At 35.8% G+C, this 17,774-nt stretch overlaps 1 protein-coding gene across 8 annotated transcripts in view; it reads left to right on the forward strand.

The window, feature by feature from the left end:
- TRPC4 (transient receptor potential cation channel subfamily C member 4) overlaps nucleotides 1-17,774 on the forward strand; it is a 201,682-nt gene that overhangs the window by 55,200 nt on the left and 128,708 nt on the right. For 7 of the 8 annotated variants that reach the window (XM_079137241.1, XM_079137234.1, XM_079137237.1 and 4 more), the window contains exon 2: nucleotides 11,630-12,034. The exons of the other annotated variant lie outside the window; for it this stretch is intronic. In XM_079137241.1, the coding sequence (XP_078993367.1) occupies nucleotides 11,657-12,034 (378 nt within the window). In that variant the 5' untranslated portion in view covers nucleotides 11,630-11,656. The remainder of the gene's footprint in view (nucleotides 1-11,629; nucleotides 12,035-17,774) is intronic. 8 annotated transcript variants of the gene reach the window in all.

Below are 17,774 nucleotides of genomic sequence, written 5' to 3' on the forward strand. Positions count from 1 at the left end.
GGGTACTATTTTTTTCCATAGAAGGATCACATATTTATAAAAAAAATTATATGTGTATCCTAATTTAAGCATTTTGTACCATTAAAAGTTGTTTAGTTTTGTTTTTCTGTTTTTGGACAAAAGACCATTGAAACTATGACCATTTACACAATCTCTCTCTCTCTCTCTCTCTCTCTCTCTCTCTCTCTCTCTCTCCCTCTTCCTCTGTGTGCACACATGCACGCACACACACACACACACACACGCACAGAAACTTGAGGTCAGGTATGGACTACAGAATCTGATTGTGGCAGTTCATTTTGTGGTTGAATGAATCATTATTGAAAATGGTTATTTTATCTTCAGTCTTGTAAAGTACTTACTTTCCAAATGTGTACCACCAACGTTTCTTCTTAATGTTGTTTTCTTTATAACAAGTTATACTTTCATTGTCAACCAGACAAGTAGTGACACGTTTAACCAAATGAAATGGCTTCTGGTGTACTAATAGTAATCCATATACACACATTCTGGGTTTTAAGTGTTACATATGCTTTCTGAAAATTTTCAAATTCTACAAAATTGTAGAAAATAACAGAGAATATGGAAAAGAAGGATTAAGGTATGATGACATAAAACACATTCACACTTTGAGCACAAATAAAAACTTTAAATGATAAACTCATAAGATAGAAGTGTGTGAATATTGTACTAACATGAACTTTGTAAGTTTTGCATTTCAAATTTTAGGAGAGCATGTTTCTACATTCCTGTGGACTCTTGGTGGTACTTGGTTTATTGGCAGGCAGGTGGTCTCTGAGCTTCAGTTCTTTCATAATTTCTAATCAATCAGCAATGTGAGTCATCTTTAAAATTAGAAATCAGATTATGTCCTACTTCCATTAAAAGCATTTTTGTAACTTATTATCTTTGAAATTCCAAAGTCCTTGCCCTGAATCCTCTGACTACTGTGAAGTTCTGCAGACTCATCTACTCCTCTCTTTCTCCTTCTTGCTCTATACAACCCAACAAGGCTGAGTTATAGCCTGTAATGCATAATGTTCCTCCTGCCTCATGGTTTTCTCACTTTCTGGCACCTTTAACATAATGGTTCTCTGCAGTTTTTACATAGATAGCAGTTTGTCATCTCTCATGCCTCAAAGATACTACCCAATCAACCCCACTTAATGTAGCTCTCTATCTCTTCCCTTTCTGTTGTGTTTCTCCCTGATTCACCATTTGCTTCGATTAAAGCCCTTAACAACATGTATAATTATTTTCTTTGCTATATTTTATGGTCCCTTCCAATGGGCCATGAATTCTGTGAATGCAAGAAGTTTTGCTCTCATTCAGGGTGATATTGCCAATGCTTACTGTGCAAATCTTGACGTGTAGATGTTCAATAAACATTTCATTCATTCAACAAATATTTATTCAGCTTATGTTATGCATGCTTATCTAAGCATCATGGCTATGCTGGTGAGAAAAATAGACAAAAATCTCTTGACTATTTAAATGAAAGAAACTCTCCTGTCATATCTTCATCTATCCTTTCAATATAATGTTCTTTTGATTCAAATACAATCTTTGAGTGAAAAATTGTCTGAGACCATATGCATAAGACTAATTCTTTCCTCCAGTTAAATAGTTTTAATAAGATGTAAAATTTTAGCTTCAAGTTTCTAAGGTTTTTTTTTTTTTCAATTTTCAAAGCAATACCCAAATATATCTCTGCCTCTGGTTTGCTAAGAAGGAGGATGCAGGGGGGCGGGGAGAAAAAAAATAACAGAATGAATCAAAAACTATTACCCTAGGTAAATGTATGATTACGCAAATGGTATGCCTCTACTTCATGTACAAACAGAGAAACAAGATGTATACCATTTGTTTACAATAAAAATGAATTTAAAAAAAAAGAAATGCTGCATGAGCAATAACTTAGCTTTCCAAAATAAATATGCTGGGCATAAAAAAAAAAAGGAGGATGCTGTTAATCTTACTTTTCATAATTTCTTTGTTTTGGATTCCATAAAACATCACCATTCAATTTTCTAATACAGCAAAGCTAAATTCATTAAAACTCACCAGGGTATAGGTGAACACCACCCAACTGAGTTTTATAAGATCCATGAAGGAGTAGTCAGTTTAAGGTATTTATAAAGATTTCTGGTCTGAACTTGGGTGGTTTGAGGTGGATCTTTCAGGGTGAGAAAATGATTGGCATTAGGAAATATTTGTGAGGTAATAGTTTAGGATTGGTGCATTTAATAAGAAGAGTCTTGTAAGTAAACTTGTTCAGTAAGAGAGCTATTTGCCCAGGTAAGAAAAATATTGTCTCAGATAAACCTATGCAGGAATTTATTGATGTGAACAGTGAAGCAGTGAAATTATTTACTGGTTTACAATCTTCCTTTTCCATAGGTAGAATTTTATATAAAAACAAATGTTGACAGAGTTGTTCCTAAGAAGACAAGTGGTTGCAGTTTTTTCTTTTTTCATTTTAGTTATACATGACAGTAGAATGTATTTTGGCAGTATATACATACACAAAATACAACATTCTATTTAGTTTCCCACTCTTATGTTCCTACAAGCTGTGGAGTTACCTGGTCCTGTATGTAGATACAAAGCTAAGAAAGTTCTGACCAATTCCTTCTACTGTCTTTCCTATTCCCTTCTCCACTCCTTTCCCTTTGTTTCCCTTTGTCTAATCCAGTGGACTTCTATTCTTCCCCTCTCCACCCTCCCTTGCTGTGTGTTAGCATCCACATATCAAAGAGAACATTTGGCCTTTGGTTTTTTGGGATTGGCTTATATCACTTAGCACGATATTCTCCAGTTCCATCTATTTACTGGCAAATGCCATAATTTCATTCTTCTTTATGGTTGAGTGATATTCCATTGCATATGTATTCACAGAATACTCCAGTCAGAATGGCAGTTATAAAGAATACAAGTATCAATAAATGTTGGCAAGGGGTGGGAAAAAGGTACTCTCACACATTGTGGGACTGCAAATGTGTGCAACCACTCTGGAAAGCAGTTTTCCTTAGAAAACTTGGAATGGAACCACCATTTGACCCAGTTATCCCACTCCTTGGTCTATACCCAAAGGACTTAAAAACAGCATCCTACAGAGATGAAGCTCAACTCACAGTAGCTAAGCTATAGAACGAACCTAGCTGTCCTTCAATAGATGATTGGATAAAGAAAATGTGGTTGCAGTTTTTACAGTTACCGAGCAGGTGGAATATAGCCCTGGAGGCGGGGGCAGGGAGAGGTTGGGCTACAAGGCTGACTGCTCCAGAAATATTCAGAATCAAATTGGTAAGAAAAGAGGTTTTTTTTTAATTGTAAACAAATGGGGTACAACTTGTTTCTCTGTACATGAAGTAGAGGCATACCATTTGTGTAATCATACATTTACATAGAGTAATGTGTTTGATTCATTCTGTTATTTTTTCCTTCCCCCCACCCCTCCCACCCCTCTTTTCCCTCTATACAGTCTCTCCTTCCTCCATTCTCATCTCCCTCCCACCCCACATTATGTATCATCATCCGCTTATCAGCAATATCATTCGTCCTTTGGTTTTTTGAGATTGACTTATCTCACTTAGCATGATATTCTCCAATTTCATCCATTTGCCTGCAAATGCCATAATTTTATTATTCTTTATGGCTGAGTAATATTCCATTATATCTATCTATCTATCTATCTATCTATCTATCTATCTATATATATACATACCACAGTTTCTTTATCCATTCATCAATTGAGGGGGAAAACAGTTTTTATTCAAAGCCAGCTTTGAAGGAAAATGGAAGAAACACTGTTGGAAAAGTTCCATCTTTGAAATCTCTGAAGGCAAGCAAGGCTTTTAAAGGAAAAGAGGCAGGGAAGAAGACACAGTCAAGTGATAACGAAGGCAGAAAATTGTATATGCACAGTTCATCAGCCTGAGCTTCCCAGGCCTGAGGAAGGGCTAACTGCTCTCAACTGCCTTAGCCCTGTCAGGTGCCGGGGTCCAGCCCCAGCTGGGGTCCATGGGTTCCACACTGGTAAGGGGGCGTGGGGAGACAGCGTCGGTGATGGATGGAGAATGAAAGACACAGACTCTAGTTCTGGTGCAATCATTCCCACTTTATTCTGGGGAAGGCTAGGTTTATATACATTTTTCTTCAGGCTTTAATGACAGGCTTGTGACTAATAAAATCAAAGAAGTTTCCAAAGCATAGGCAGAAATTGTTTTTACCGAAAGATTATGAGAAAACAGTAACCTTACAGATTATCCTTACTTAATCACCAGGGCTTGCCATTGATAAAATAAGCTGGTCCATATCTAGTAGCTACTGTGGGAGGTGCTTTGTGCTTAGAACTTGGGGAAACATTGTTATCTATAAGTTTCTGTGCCCCAACAGGCTCTGGCTGTGCCAGTAAATGCAGTGTTTGGTTTTTAACATAATAAAAACATTCTGCTGTTGTGAGGTTAATCATCACAGGGTTTCAACATGTGTTTTGTCTCCATGATGTTTTTCTGGAAATTTGTAGAATTATTCCCATCACCTCTAGCAAGATCCCCAGACTGAAGTGAGTAATATATTATTAGGAAAACTCCACAGAATAACATCCAAGCTAGGGAGGCCTACATCTGGCATGCAATCCTTTTAGGATGAGTCTCTGCAATCATCCTTGAGTGGAACTCTGTCAAGCACTGCAAGGAAGCCAGGTGCCCCCGCAGCCAGGGTGGGGTGATGCAGTCCTTCTCAGCATAAGGAGCTTGTCCCTAATTCAGATGGGGGCTCCCAAATTTGGTTTGTTTCCTTAGGGGATATGTCCCACCCCCTTTTATAATTTTTCTTTCTAAAAGGGATTTGTTCTTATATATCCTATATGGCAGGATATATAAGCAATCCAAGGTCTTCCATTTTTTTTTTTAATAATTGTGAAGGTTACTGGTCATTACTACTAAAAATACTTCCTATACTTCACTATCTCATTTTCATTTTCTATGATTGCTGTTTTGCACATGCTGGCTCCAGTATTTCTAATCTCTATTGCTGTTAACTTTTATCTTTCACAGATGGGGAGGGTTTCAAGACCAGATCACTGATTCATTCTACTGTTGCTCTATCAGTATCTCAGATTTTTGATGAATTTTTGTTCTTGAGTTTTCCCTCTATTCTCTTATGTAAATTCTGTAGAGATTAATACATACATGCACATTAGTCTCTTGTTATTCAGTACATTAATTCTACTTCTTCTATTATAAAATGTTCAAACTGTTTCCCCAGGGTGCCTTGTTTTCCCTTTGTGTTCACCCTCACCTGGAAGGATCAGCAAATGACTAAAATCTATACCTAGTTGAAGCGTTTAGGCAGTGGAGCTGAGAAGAAAGTTCCAGAATCATGAGCTATACTTGTGTTAATTTATGCATCAGAATTGCAATTCCTCACTTAGCTGACAAAAGGTTGTTGGTAAAGATGTACAGAGAAGAAAACAGGTTAAAAAAAAAAAAAAAGCATTTTTCATGGGCTATTTCCTAGTTTCATAGCTACTGAACTGCTAAACCAATTTTAGATAAGTGGTTAAAAAAACTTTCAAATGGCAGTGGAATACTTCTCAAAGTATAGTCATTAATTTAATGATTCATCAACAAACTTTGGACACTGATGCAAAACTTTATAAGTCAGTGTCCTCCATGCAGACCACCAGTAAGGAATGTTCCTAATCCAAGAAATCCACAGAGTTTATGAAGAGATTCATTAAAATAGCCATGTAACCTGCCTTGAGAGGAAGAGAAGAAAAATTCTCAGAGCCTGTGATATTTCTTCAATAAGGTTTTTAATTTTTTTTTTTTTTTTTTTTTTTTTTTTTTTTTTTTTTTTTTTTTGAATTGCTAGGGGCTCACGCAAAGAAAAAGCATCCCAGTTGGAAAGAATGGTGTGGGAAAAGGCATGAAGGTATAGCAGTCAAGTTGTCTGGTATTCTTGTCAATCTAAACTAAAATTTGCCAGGGGTAATCCTGGAAACTAGACATAAGGGACTGGTATTCCTTAAGAAATCAGTTTTCTGGTGAACATTTATCAGTCTCTTAGGGACTATAGAAAGAAAGTGATTCAACCAGATTTACATTTTAGAATGATTAGGAATGTGATATTGTGGAGTAAAAATAGAAAGAATGCAAGACTAACATCAGTGAGATTTTTTGAATGGATATTATTTCAGCCAATATAAAAGATGAATGGGAGATAAAGTAATTGACATTGTAGAGAGGAAATGCTGTTGAGTAGTTGAAGTATGGCCAGGGAGACATAAGAAATTGCAGAGACATGTTTAAGCAGCTCTAAGATGGCGGCTGGCCCTGAGCCAAGAGGTGGCGCATAATTAGTGTTAATATGGCGCAATCTCTTATGACCTTTTGCCTAATTAGTTAATATCTCCTTTGTGCTAGTGGTCAACAGATGTTCCTCATTCTTTCTTGATTGGTACCGTGGGGCGTGCTTCAATTGTGCTAATCCTAAACTGATTGGCTGCCTTAGGTATATAAGACATTCTCTTCACCTGGGCAGGGGTCGCAGATCACAGATCGCAGAACGCGGGATTAAGAACGCACCTCTAGCACGCACCTCCAAGAAGCAACCCACCTTTAAGAAGCAGTAGACCTCTGAAAGCGTAGCCTCTCTGAAAGCGTAGCACCTCTAAAATTAAGCAAAGCCTCTCTTCCTTAAGCAAAGCCTCTCTTCCTCTATAAACTAGCAAAGAAGCAAGCAAGCAAGGAAGTAGCCCAGATAAAGATAATAAAAGTAGTTCATTCCCAGTCCACCTCCGATAAATTCCTGCGGGATTGTTGCTGCAGGCGGCAACAAGAAATGATTCTTAATATGACTGATTTGAGTTTACTTACATTTAAATGGCCACATATGAGGGACGGGACAGCACTGATGCAGAACTTGAGAGACAGGTGTGGTCTGACAACATGGATTTTATAGCATATTTTAAAGAATATGTGTGGGTTTCATGTAGCATTAAAAAAAAAAAAAAAACATTATGAGTAGGAGTAAGGGGAGTGATAGATGGAGTAAAGAGCCACACACAGAATCCTGGTAAGACCGAGGTTCAGCTATAGCTGGAAGAAAGGGAATCCATGTGAACTATTAGGGGAAGGTCCTATAGAGGCAGCAGGTGAGACATCTTGGCAGTTTGACCTGGAACCCAGAACAAGGCAAATTCCAACCACAGGACTTAATTACTAGAGGTTCCTGAAACCTTGGGTATTACAGGGCCCAAAAAGTACAAAATGTATCTGGCAATTTGCAGGATGCAATTAAGGAAAAATATCATTTGTGATTAGGATAAATATCACATTAGAGAGAGTAAATGAGTTCATTGGAAATCAGCCTAAGATTCATAAAGAAAATCAGAGATAATAATGAGGAAAATGCTAAAGATAATTAAAATTAAAATATATGTGAGGATTAAGGGCATTTTGACTGGTGGGGAAGGAGTCATGCTGCTGAATTTTCAAGTATGAAAACAGAAGAATAATGCAAAGGTTTAGGAAGGCAGGAATGAAGGAAGATTTGGAACTGCAGGACTAGCAGCTGGAAGGAAGACAGAATGAACAGTTTCCTTTGAAACTGCAGGGAAAAGAGAGAGATTGATACATGCACCCTAACTGTCAGGGGGAACATCCGAACTTGGAATGCCACATATATTTTCTAAAATGTGTTTTCTAAATCCCAGAAGATTAAAAAACAACCTTTTTGTTTTTCCTATGACATCCTCCTCAATATGTGTATTAAAAATTGGGAATGATTAGTGTTTAAAGATTGGTCTCTGTTGAACTTGAAGGGGCTTCCATTTTTACAGTAAGTTTGATCTCCATTTTTTCTCTGTGAAATCCTAGGATGTCATAATATTTTAGTCAGTCACGTGTTTTCGTTGTAATTTCTACTTCATATCAGACTCCAGAAAAAGTATAAATGAAATTTAATCTATGAGTAATAGTACCCTAAAAACAAAGTCTTTATTTGTCACCCTATTATGAGTTCACACCTGTGAATGTTTCTTTTGATGAACTATGGAAGAAAAGGAAGGAAAAAATGGTGAGAAAGTTCATTTTACTATTAACAATGTATAACAAAAAGGGGACATTTCTATATATTTTCCTTGAGTTCTTCCGAACTCAAATTCACTGTTCTTCCCACTGCACAAGTAAACTGGTTCTTTAGAGAATGTGCCTTCAGATCTCCAAACATATCTGGGCTTTTTTATTTCCTTGTATAACTTTCTGTTAGATAATTGTGGTTTTTCTGCATAGGGACAATTCTTAGAATTTATCTTGGGATCAGTGTCAAATTGTAGCTCTTGCCACATTTTTTAAAATAAATCCCTTAACTATGTACGGAAAATAAATGTCAGAATATAGAAAAAAAATCACATCAGGGTCTGAGTTTCCCCTATCCCCATCATTTCCTGTCTGTTTTCTGAGTCTTTGCAACAACCTGATGAATTGTTTCATTCCTGGTTTTATAAAAGGTGAATGAAATGGAAAGATTCTTTAAATTCTATAATCTTAGGGGGAAATCTTTTTTCACTCCAGAAAATTCTTTCTCAACATGTGGGACAAGGAGCAGGCTTTTATTCCAGCGTTTTAGGTCAAGGTGTTCTTCACACTCAGTACCAGGTTCTTTTTAGACTTCCCATCCTCGAGCAACCCTCTAGCTGCTGATAAGTGTGTCAGCTCAGGAACTCCAGCACTTATCAGCACCTTCCACTTGCTAGTGCATTCAGAGAGCAATTTTAAAATGCTTAAAATGTCGAACTTTTTTTTTGTCCTTCTATTAGTATCCCGACATCTCAAGTAACCAAGAAGGACAAGTCTACGTAATGAAAAATTGTACAATTTCCTTATTCTTATAGGTTTTAGCCATAAGTATCTCCCCCCACCTCCTCTCTCCTTTCTCTCCTCTCTCTGTTTTAACATTCTATTGTAAATATTTGAATGTTATTTATTTAATATATGTGTGAAATATATTTCAGATCCATCCAGTCTAAGTTCTTACTTTCTTTCCAAATCAAAGAATTGTCAGAGGTCACTCGAGTTAATAAAAGACCTCTCTCAGCACTCACTTTAGATTCTCACCCCTATTCTATTCTATCCACCTTAGGGATGGAGGGACAGGTTATTCAATATGATGTCTCCGGCCACCTCTTAAATACCATGTCGACTGGAATGTCTTTCAGTGTGATATCACTCTTTTAAAAATATACTTGATAGTTCATATTTATGAGAATTATCTGGATTAAATGAAACAGATTTTAAAGAGGTCTAAATTATCCCTCTCTCTCCCTAAGTACCTGCTGTTCTATCTCACAATTCTTTATTATCACTGACATCTTGTATTTTGAAACTGAGAGGTAAAATATTGTTACCCTAATTCATTGTTCAGTAAAATCATTAACAAAAATTAAGTAAACAAAATGTGTTTTTTCATTCCCTAGACTGCCTCCTGATCTTGATAAAATTGACATGATGTATGTGTCTGTGTGGTGGGGGGTGGGAATGTGCAGACATATTCATTTTAACCTGTACATTAGGGTAAATACATTCAAACGCTTTGTCAATTGAGTAAGAAATCTTGAATTCAGCCTTAAAAGAAAATTCCATGTATTTTTCAAAGAGTCATGGGTAAGGGCAGTGAGATAGTAGAGAATGTACCCACTGCTGAAATACAACATAAATGTCAATTATCATCATCATGAACCATTCGACTGTAGTCCTGGCAAAACTACAGTGTGAAGGTCTTGGCATCGATCCTACTTGCTCTACTGATGCAACATGGGGCTGGGAAAGAGGTTCTGGGAAATGAATCACCATTGATGTTCTAAGGCAAATATTTTAATGGCATCACTGATGCATAAGTGGGGCAGTCAGGATTAGATCATTAAAATGACATAGTGTCATGACAACATTGATTCATTAATTTTAGCTACACTGAAAGATGGTTAAATTCTCCTCATTCTTATATAATATATATATTACTGCTGTTACACCAGAATGAGTAAAAGCATCCTTAAATACTGAAATCATAACCAGGCTTTGCCTGGTCATTTGTGCATTTAAAATTAGTACATTTTGAACATCTGCTTTTTGGCTTAGTTTCTGAAGGGACCTTAAAAATTGCTAAATCTAACCTGCCAAAGAGGAACAAATTATGAAACAATGATCCTTGTATATTGGTTCCTCTTTCTAGATATTTGAGAAATCATGATGAATGATCTAGATGTCAAAAAGTGAAAATTAACTAATTATCAAAATCACTAACAAATTAAGATAAAATAAAACAATTCATAATTTTCTAAACTGAAAATATTACTGCAAATATAATCATAGTTGTTAATATAATGTATATTTAATCTATAGTTAAAGACTATTCAAATCAGGTAAACTTACGAAATGCTTAGTTCTATAAAGCATTAATATGAACATGCTTATTTAGGTAATTAAACTCACTCATTTTATATTTACATGGCAACTGTATAAATAGATATGTATGTTAAATTTAAATAACACAAAACTACAAAAGAGTTCAAATAACAAGTGTGAAAGGAAGAACTAACTTTAATAAACTGTAACTTTATATACAGTTTTATGTAAGTTCTTATTTGTTAAATGCACATGTTTTTTATTGTAGTTAATATATATTTTTTGTAAATTTATACCGCTAGGATGACACTAAATATAGCTTCCACTATTATTTTGTCTTAAGATAAACTTTAATTTATTTAAAATAATTTCCTTATATTGAAATATATCTTTGCTAGAATTTTCAAATAATAATAAATTTTATAACAAATACATTACAGCTTTGGGGTTTATTGTTCATCACATAAAGGTGAGAGAATTTTTAAAAACAGCATTTTCATAATATATTCTTTCTCTATTTAATCCTTTTCTAATTCATTCCTTTGGAAATGGAACTGCATTAACTCACCAAGGAATATTAATATCATCAGTACACATTCTTTTTCCCTCAATAAATTAACTTACAAAGAGAAAATATAAAATTTTGTTCATTAGACTCAATATAAAATTTTATTGATATTAATATTGTTGATTTGCATTAATTTTGATGTCAATACTTACTAACGTTTAAAACATATGGCAAATGAAAATATTTTGCCAACAAACTGATATTCCATAATTATAGTAGAATCTTCATGATTAGCAAAATTGACAGTGAATGATATACTTGAATATCCCTGATCTGATTTGGGGAACTCATGATTTCTGATTTTCAAAGTGTTTTGTTAAAAACTGTTTATATTCATGATGAAGTTGGTAAATAGTTTTCAAAGCTATCCAGTGGTAGTATTTGCTGAATGTCACTTGTAGAATAATTTTTAAAATGACTTGCCCAATACTAACCTCTTTTTATTTCTCTTAGATCAGGACTTTGTAACTTGTATTTCAGTTAGCTGAATAACTATTAAGTCTATGTGCATTGTTTAAAGGAAATAAAACCTTCCCTCATTAGTTCATAATAGTATTGTCATTGATATCCTGGAGTTGAGAAAGAAATCGGATGCATGACCACTTAAAAAGCATACTAACACTAACCCTTGTGTTTTTGTATGTGTTTTCAGAGATAAAGAAATAGCATGGCATGAAACATGGCTCAGTTCTATTACAAAAGAAATGTTAATGCCCCCTACAGAGATCGCATCCCTCTGAGGATAGTCCGAGCAGAATCTGAACTCTCGCCATCAGAGAAAGCCTACTTGAATGCAGTGGAAAAGGGAGACTATGCCAGTGTCAAGAAGTCCCTAGAGGAAGCTGAAATATATTTTAAAATCAATATTAATTGCATCGATCCTCTCGGAAGGACTGCTCTTCTCATTGCAATTGAGAACGAGAACCTGGAGCTTATCGAGCTACTCTTAAGCTTCAATGTCTACGTTGGAGATGCTCTGTTACATGCTATTCGGAAAGAGGTCGTTGGAGCTGTCGAGCTGCTACTGAACCACAAAAAGCCAAGTGGAGAAAAGCAGGTACATGTGCACGTGCGGTTTTTAATTTATTTTGCCAGCGGGAAATCTCTTTAGATGTTCAAATTCCCTGCAAATCATAAAAACAAATAAGCATCAAAATCAAAACTATTATAACAGAAAAATACTGTTAAGTATACCCTGTGTATCTGACACCTCTCACCTCCTCTTGCACTTCCTGCCCTGACAAATCAGATGTAAACCTGTGTAGGCTTCTCATAAATTGCAAACAACTCAATGGAACGTACAGCATGTTATGTTACTGGTGACGGAATGTGTAGGTGTGGGTGTTTTTTCCTCTGGTTTCTAACATTCTACACCATCAAACAAAATTGTTTATCTTCCTACTTAACATCCTTGCTTATTCTAGGCTTCTGCCTCTTAATGCAAAAGTGAATTACACCATCTAATTTGGATATTGTCCTTTAACACACTCTAGTGGAGTCTTTTAAAAAGTGGAAATTTAAAGAAACAAAAATGATTACTCGATAGCAAATGAACTCTGTAGGCTTATAGCAAATTACTAGTGGCAAAACTGTAGCTATAGCTTATTACTGTTAAGAAAATGGATTGAAGTAGCATACCGTTATACATATCATTTTTTAAAATTTCTATCTCCCTGTTTTTCACCACTTGAGTAGTAGAGAAATCATAGATAGGAATGAATTAGGAGTCTGTTGTTGTCTATCTAGATCCTTCCCTTTCTCATGTCCTGTGTCTGAAAGGTCTGTTTTATTGTGTTTCCCTTCACACTGACACTTCGCTTTCCTTCATTAAGGCTAATGGACTAATTGCAAAGACTTGCAGATACCGTGGTTACTTAAAATCTGTCTAATAAAGAAAAATCTTATAAAACGTGCTATTCCAAACCCAGCAATTTCTGCCCTGTTGGATAATACACAAATCTCTTGTCTCTACAAATGATATACTAGGAAGTGTGACATTCTTTTAAAGCAAGCTCTGCTATGGCTACCCTCTTATCTCTGCTTTCCTGGAGGACTTTTATCAGAGTCTTTGCCATTATTAGGGTGAAAACCTGTGACTGAGTGTCTCTCTTTCTTCTCAGAAGCCTGTGTTCCATGGTCCATAATTCTTTCTCTTCCCCTTCTACCCTTTCCCCTTACCTAAAGCAAAGGTTTTTTAAACTACACTGCACAGTTACAGCCCCTCTCTGCTTGTTCCTTTGTCCACATTTTATTGTTTGTTTCATTGGTAGCTTCTTGTGTTATCTTCTTATCATGTTTGTAAAATTTATTTATAGGAAAGTCTATTTTTCTGATCTACTCTCAAATGTGAACCAACCTATTTTGGAGTAGACATGTAATAGTAATATCTAAAGACATATTTCATGTTACATCCCAGGGTTTCACCACTAAGGAGGTCCTGGACCCTAGATGGAAATAAGCAGGAGTTTATTTTTATCTGTGTAAACTAGGGTGCCCCATCTTAGACACCTTGTGATTTTGAAATTTCTTCCACAATCATGTACTTAAAGCATTTGCATCTTTTTCCTTTGGTGCTGGGTATTGAATCCAGGACCTTGCATATGCTAAGAAAGAGTTCTACCACTGAGCTATATCCTAACTTAAGCATTGCATTTTCTAATAGCAACATATTATTTGTACCCCCTCTTGTTTATGCCTATGTAGGCACCTGTAAGACAGATGTTGAGACTATGGTGGAGATCATTTTAGATTGAAGAAAGTCTGTAGAACAAAATTGCCATTGAATTTGTCATTTCATGTGTTACTAAAGAACCTTCTTAGTTCTGTTTTCTAAAGAACTTTGGCTCTTTAGACATTGACATTTGTGCTGACCAGAGTAATTTGGCATCTGGAGAAGATATCTGCTATTATGAGAGTGTTTGTTGGAAGACGTTCAATTTTAAGCTAAACCCTAGTCTCACAAGTAGGTCCTGGCTCCTTTGAGACACTTGATCTGGACCCTGATTATTAATAAAAGACAGTAAAGGTTTGCAATCTGCCAGGAGTCTGAAGTATCCCAGACCATGTGTTTCTGGAAGATTTCTCCTGTATCAGTTTGCTGGCCAAGAATTCCTTTTCTATTTGTACATTCTAGAATTCCTCTTCACCGAAGGCACTGAGAATAAACAGTAATTGTATATTTTTTTTAACTTCATAATTTTGAAAGAGCAATTCCAATCTACCTCATAGTATCTGGTATACTATGCCGTACAATAAATAAGAGGTTTTATCAATATGAAATGTACTTAGACTATCACAAAAAATATGTCCATAGGGCTTGGATAGTTTGCTAGAGCTTGATGCTGTATCTGTGATTTTCATAGGTAATACCTGTTATAACAAGGCCACCATCTTCTGGAATGACAGTTTCTACAAATCAATGTATTATAGATAGCAGTGTGGTCTTGATAGAACTCTTTTCTCTCATAAGCTGTAATTTTTAGATAATTTTTGTGATTGTTGAAAGCATTTTGTATATGATTATAATTCACCTACCTTCCGGATATGTAGGTATCTGTCCTCATAGATTCTGAAATACCTTGTAATTTTATTGTCCTCATTAAAGTCAGGCCTTAAAGCATGAAAATAATAGTAGCAGACTAAATAAAGTAAATGTAATGTTATAAAATGAGGTCAAGTGAGAGACTTTAGTAGAAACATCATACAAATCTGATTATTACAATGCTTACTAAGACCCTGAAACACAAGTGTGTACTAGAAATACTTTCCCTTTTTACAAATCTGCCACGTTTCTTTCTCTGGAAGAAGATGTGGTGTTCAAAGGCATGCTCAAAGTGTTCCTATCCACCAAGGAACAACTTTCGGATGCTTTTTCTGCCAGGCCTTGTGCTGGGTGCTAAGGTCATGCCATTCCTGTTCTACAGATTCTTAATTCTACTTAGGAAGAAACACAGGAAAACAAAACTTGGCACTGTGAAAAGAGGTGGTCACAATGGAAAAGAGGAAAAAATAATTCTCTAATAATTATGAGGTGAGATTGATTGGAGTGGGTCACTATACCATGCTGCTGGGTGGAGGGCATGAGAGAACAGGAGAGGGACTCACGGGAAAAGAAAAAGAATGTTCATGGATCTATACCTTGGAAAATTTAACACTATCAACTGAGATGAAGAATATGAGAAAAGGGTTGTGGGACCAGACTGGATATATCTAGTTTTTGACTTATTGTCAATGATGTCCTGGAGTTAGTTAGGAATGAAAGAAGTAAGAATGGGTCCTGGATTGGCAGTGAACTCAGTGGAGTAAATAAAACCACCTCTCTTCCTGTTGTCCTGACACTGATTTTCTCTTCTTTCCCTTAAACATGTGATTTTTATTATATCAAATGACTTTCTCAATGCAGCATTTAGTGAAAAGAGTTAAGTGTTACTAGATAGAGGGACATAGATCTTTAAGTATTTCCTTCTACTTTTGATATAGACTTTCATAAAGAAGGGTATTGAGTTCCTAAGGATTTTTAAAATTTTATTGTAAAAAATGAGAAGGGCAATACTTTGTTCATTTCTTTCATACAATGTTCAACATGAAGAAATTAGTTCTTTGCATTAAACAGAAAGATGGAACATTATGTAACCTTACTGGGACAAATTCTCTGTTAAATTATTACATTGGTATGCTCTGAACCTTTTTTTTAACCTTCTCTTACCTTCTTTCTATAGAGAGAATAATCTAAAGTGACTTCCTGGCCTCTTTTTCAGTTAATTGATCGGTTACTTGACTTTTAATTATTTGTAGCAGACCTTTCTCTTCAATGTCTTCTAAGGCCAGATTCAATTTTAGTTTCAGGTGCTTCAGTAAATGTTTCTCAGAGGCAGAAGTTGCTTTTCCATTCTTCATTGACACCAGTGGCTCTAAATCATTAGCATACTCCCTGGGCAGGCCTGCTCACTGCTCATAGACAGATTACTGCACCCCACCTGCACTGTCTGACACAGCAAGTTTGGAATGAGGTTCCAAGATTTGTATTTCTGACAAGTTCTCAGGTGATGCTAATGCTGCAGATGACATTTTGAGAAATAGTGACTTAGAGGATGTTGAAAGTTACAGAATACCTACAACTATCTATCTGATGTTAGGTGTGTTCAATTCTACTATACTAACCTGGTTTTCAGGAAGCTTTAATTAATTCGCCTAAATACTAACTATTAAGTTTGGTTTAATATGTGAGTGTTTCTTGTTTTCAGTAATAACTTTATTTTTCTCCCTCCTTTATTTTGCAAGGTCCTAAAAGACCTTGCAAAATATTATTTATTAGTTCAAAGTTAAGATCCTGGAGCATTTGCACCAAAAAACATTTTATTTTAAAGCTCTGCTATGAGCAATATTAGGATTTATACACAGAAGGCATCTTGGAGATCATTCAATCCAATCACTTTATTGCACAAAACCGAGTAAGAACAAGGGACTCACTAGTACTTGGGATTTGATTTGACTAAAAGGACTATGAATCCTTAGCTAGCACCCAACCTTAGGAAAGTCATAATGATCAGGATGATGGTGATGATGACAGCTACAATAATGTCAGATAATGTTCAGTACATTTGCCACTTTTCCAGTGGCTACGGTAAGAATTTGACCTTTATTACTTTTTCATTTGATCTCACCTCCATTCATATATGGGAAAATGAAATACAGAAAGGCTTAAGTAACAATTTCCAGATCACAAAGCCAGGAAGTATCACCACCGGAACTCCGGAATCCCTGGAGACAGCCACCATGCTGGCCTGACTCTAGCTACTGCACCCCTTTGAATGGGAGTCATTGAAATAATTAGTTAATTATCCTAATTCAGGATATGGATATGACAGATTTAAAAGGATTTTAATTCTGCATATTTTGTGTCTCTATCCTGAATATTTTAATGCCATTTATAATTTGGTTGCTTAATAAATACTAATTGTGGCCCTACAAACTCCTCGCCATTGCAATACACTAAGGAAAAACAGATGTCAGAAGATGTGATATGCTGGAAGAGAGCAAAGAGAGGATTGATAGAAATGATTACTTCTAGCCCTCATCACCACTTACAAATTGCAGAGAAGTCTCTGAATCTTTCTGAGCCCTGGTTTTCTTGGCTGTTTAAATAAAGCACATAGTCAATCTTATCTGCTTCTCAAAAGCTTAATGATGTTCACATTTTTTAAATTTTTAATTTTTAATTTTTTTTGATTCATTGTACACAAATGGGGTACCACTTTTCATTTCTCTGGTTGTACATGAAGTAGAGTCGCACTGTTTGTGTAATCATACATGTACATAGGGTAAGGATGTTTGTCTCATTCCATTATCTTTCCTTTCCCCCGCACCTCCCCATCCCTCACATCCCTCTACACAATCCATCCTTCCTCCATTCTTCTCTTACTCCATCCCCCACTCCTGTTTTGTATCATCATCCACTTATCAGAGAAAACATTCAGCCTTTGGTTTTTTGGATTGGCTTATCTCACTTAGCATGATATTCTCCAACTCCATCCATTTACCTGCAAATGCCATAATTTTATTCTTTTTGGCTGAGTAATATTCCATTGTGTATATGTACCACAGTTTCTTTATCTATTCATCTATTAAAAGGCATCTAGGTTGGTCCCACAGTCTAGCTATTGTAAATTGAGCTTCTATAAACATTGATGTAATGCGATAAACATTACTGTAGGATGCTGATTTTAAATCCTTTGGGTATAGGCCAAGGAGTGGGATAACTGAGTCAAATTGTGGTTCCATTCCAAGTTTTCTAGGAC

This window comes from Sciurus vulgaris (genome assembly GCF_902686455.1).
Source record: "Sciurus vulgaris genome assembly, chromosome: 4".
Classification (NCBI taxonomy): domain Eukaryota; kingdom Metazoa; phylum Chordata; class Mammalia; order Rodentia; family Sciuridae; genus Sciurus; species Sciurus vulgaris.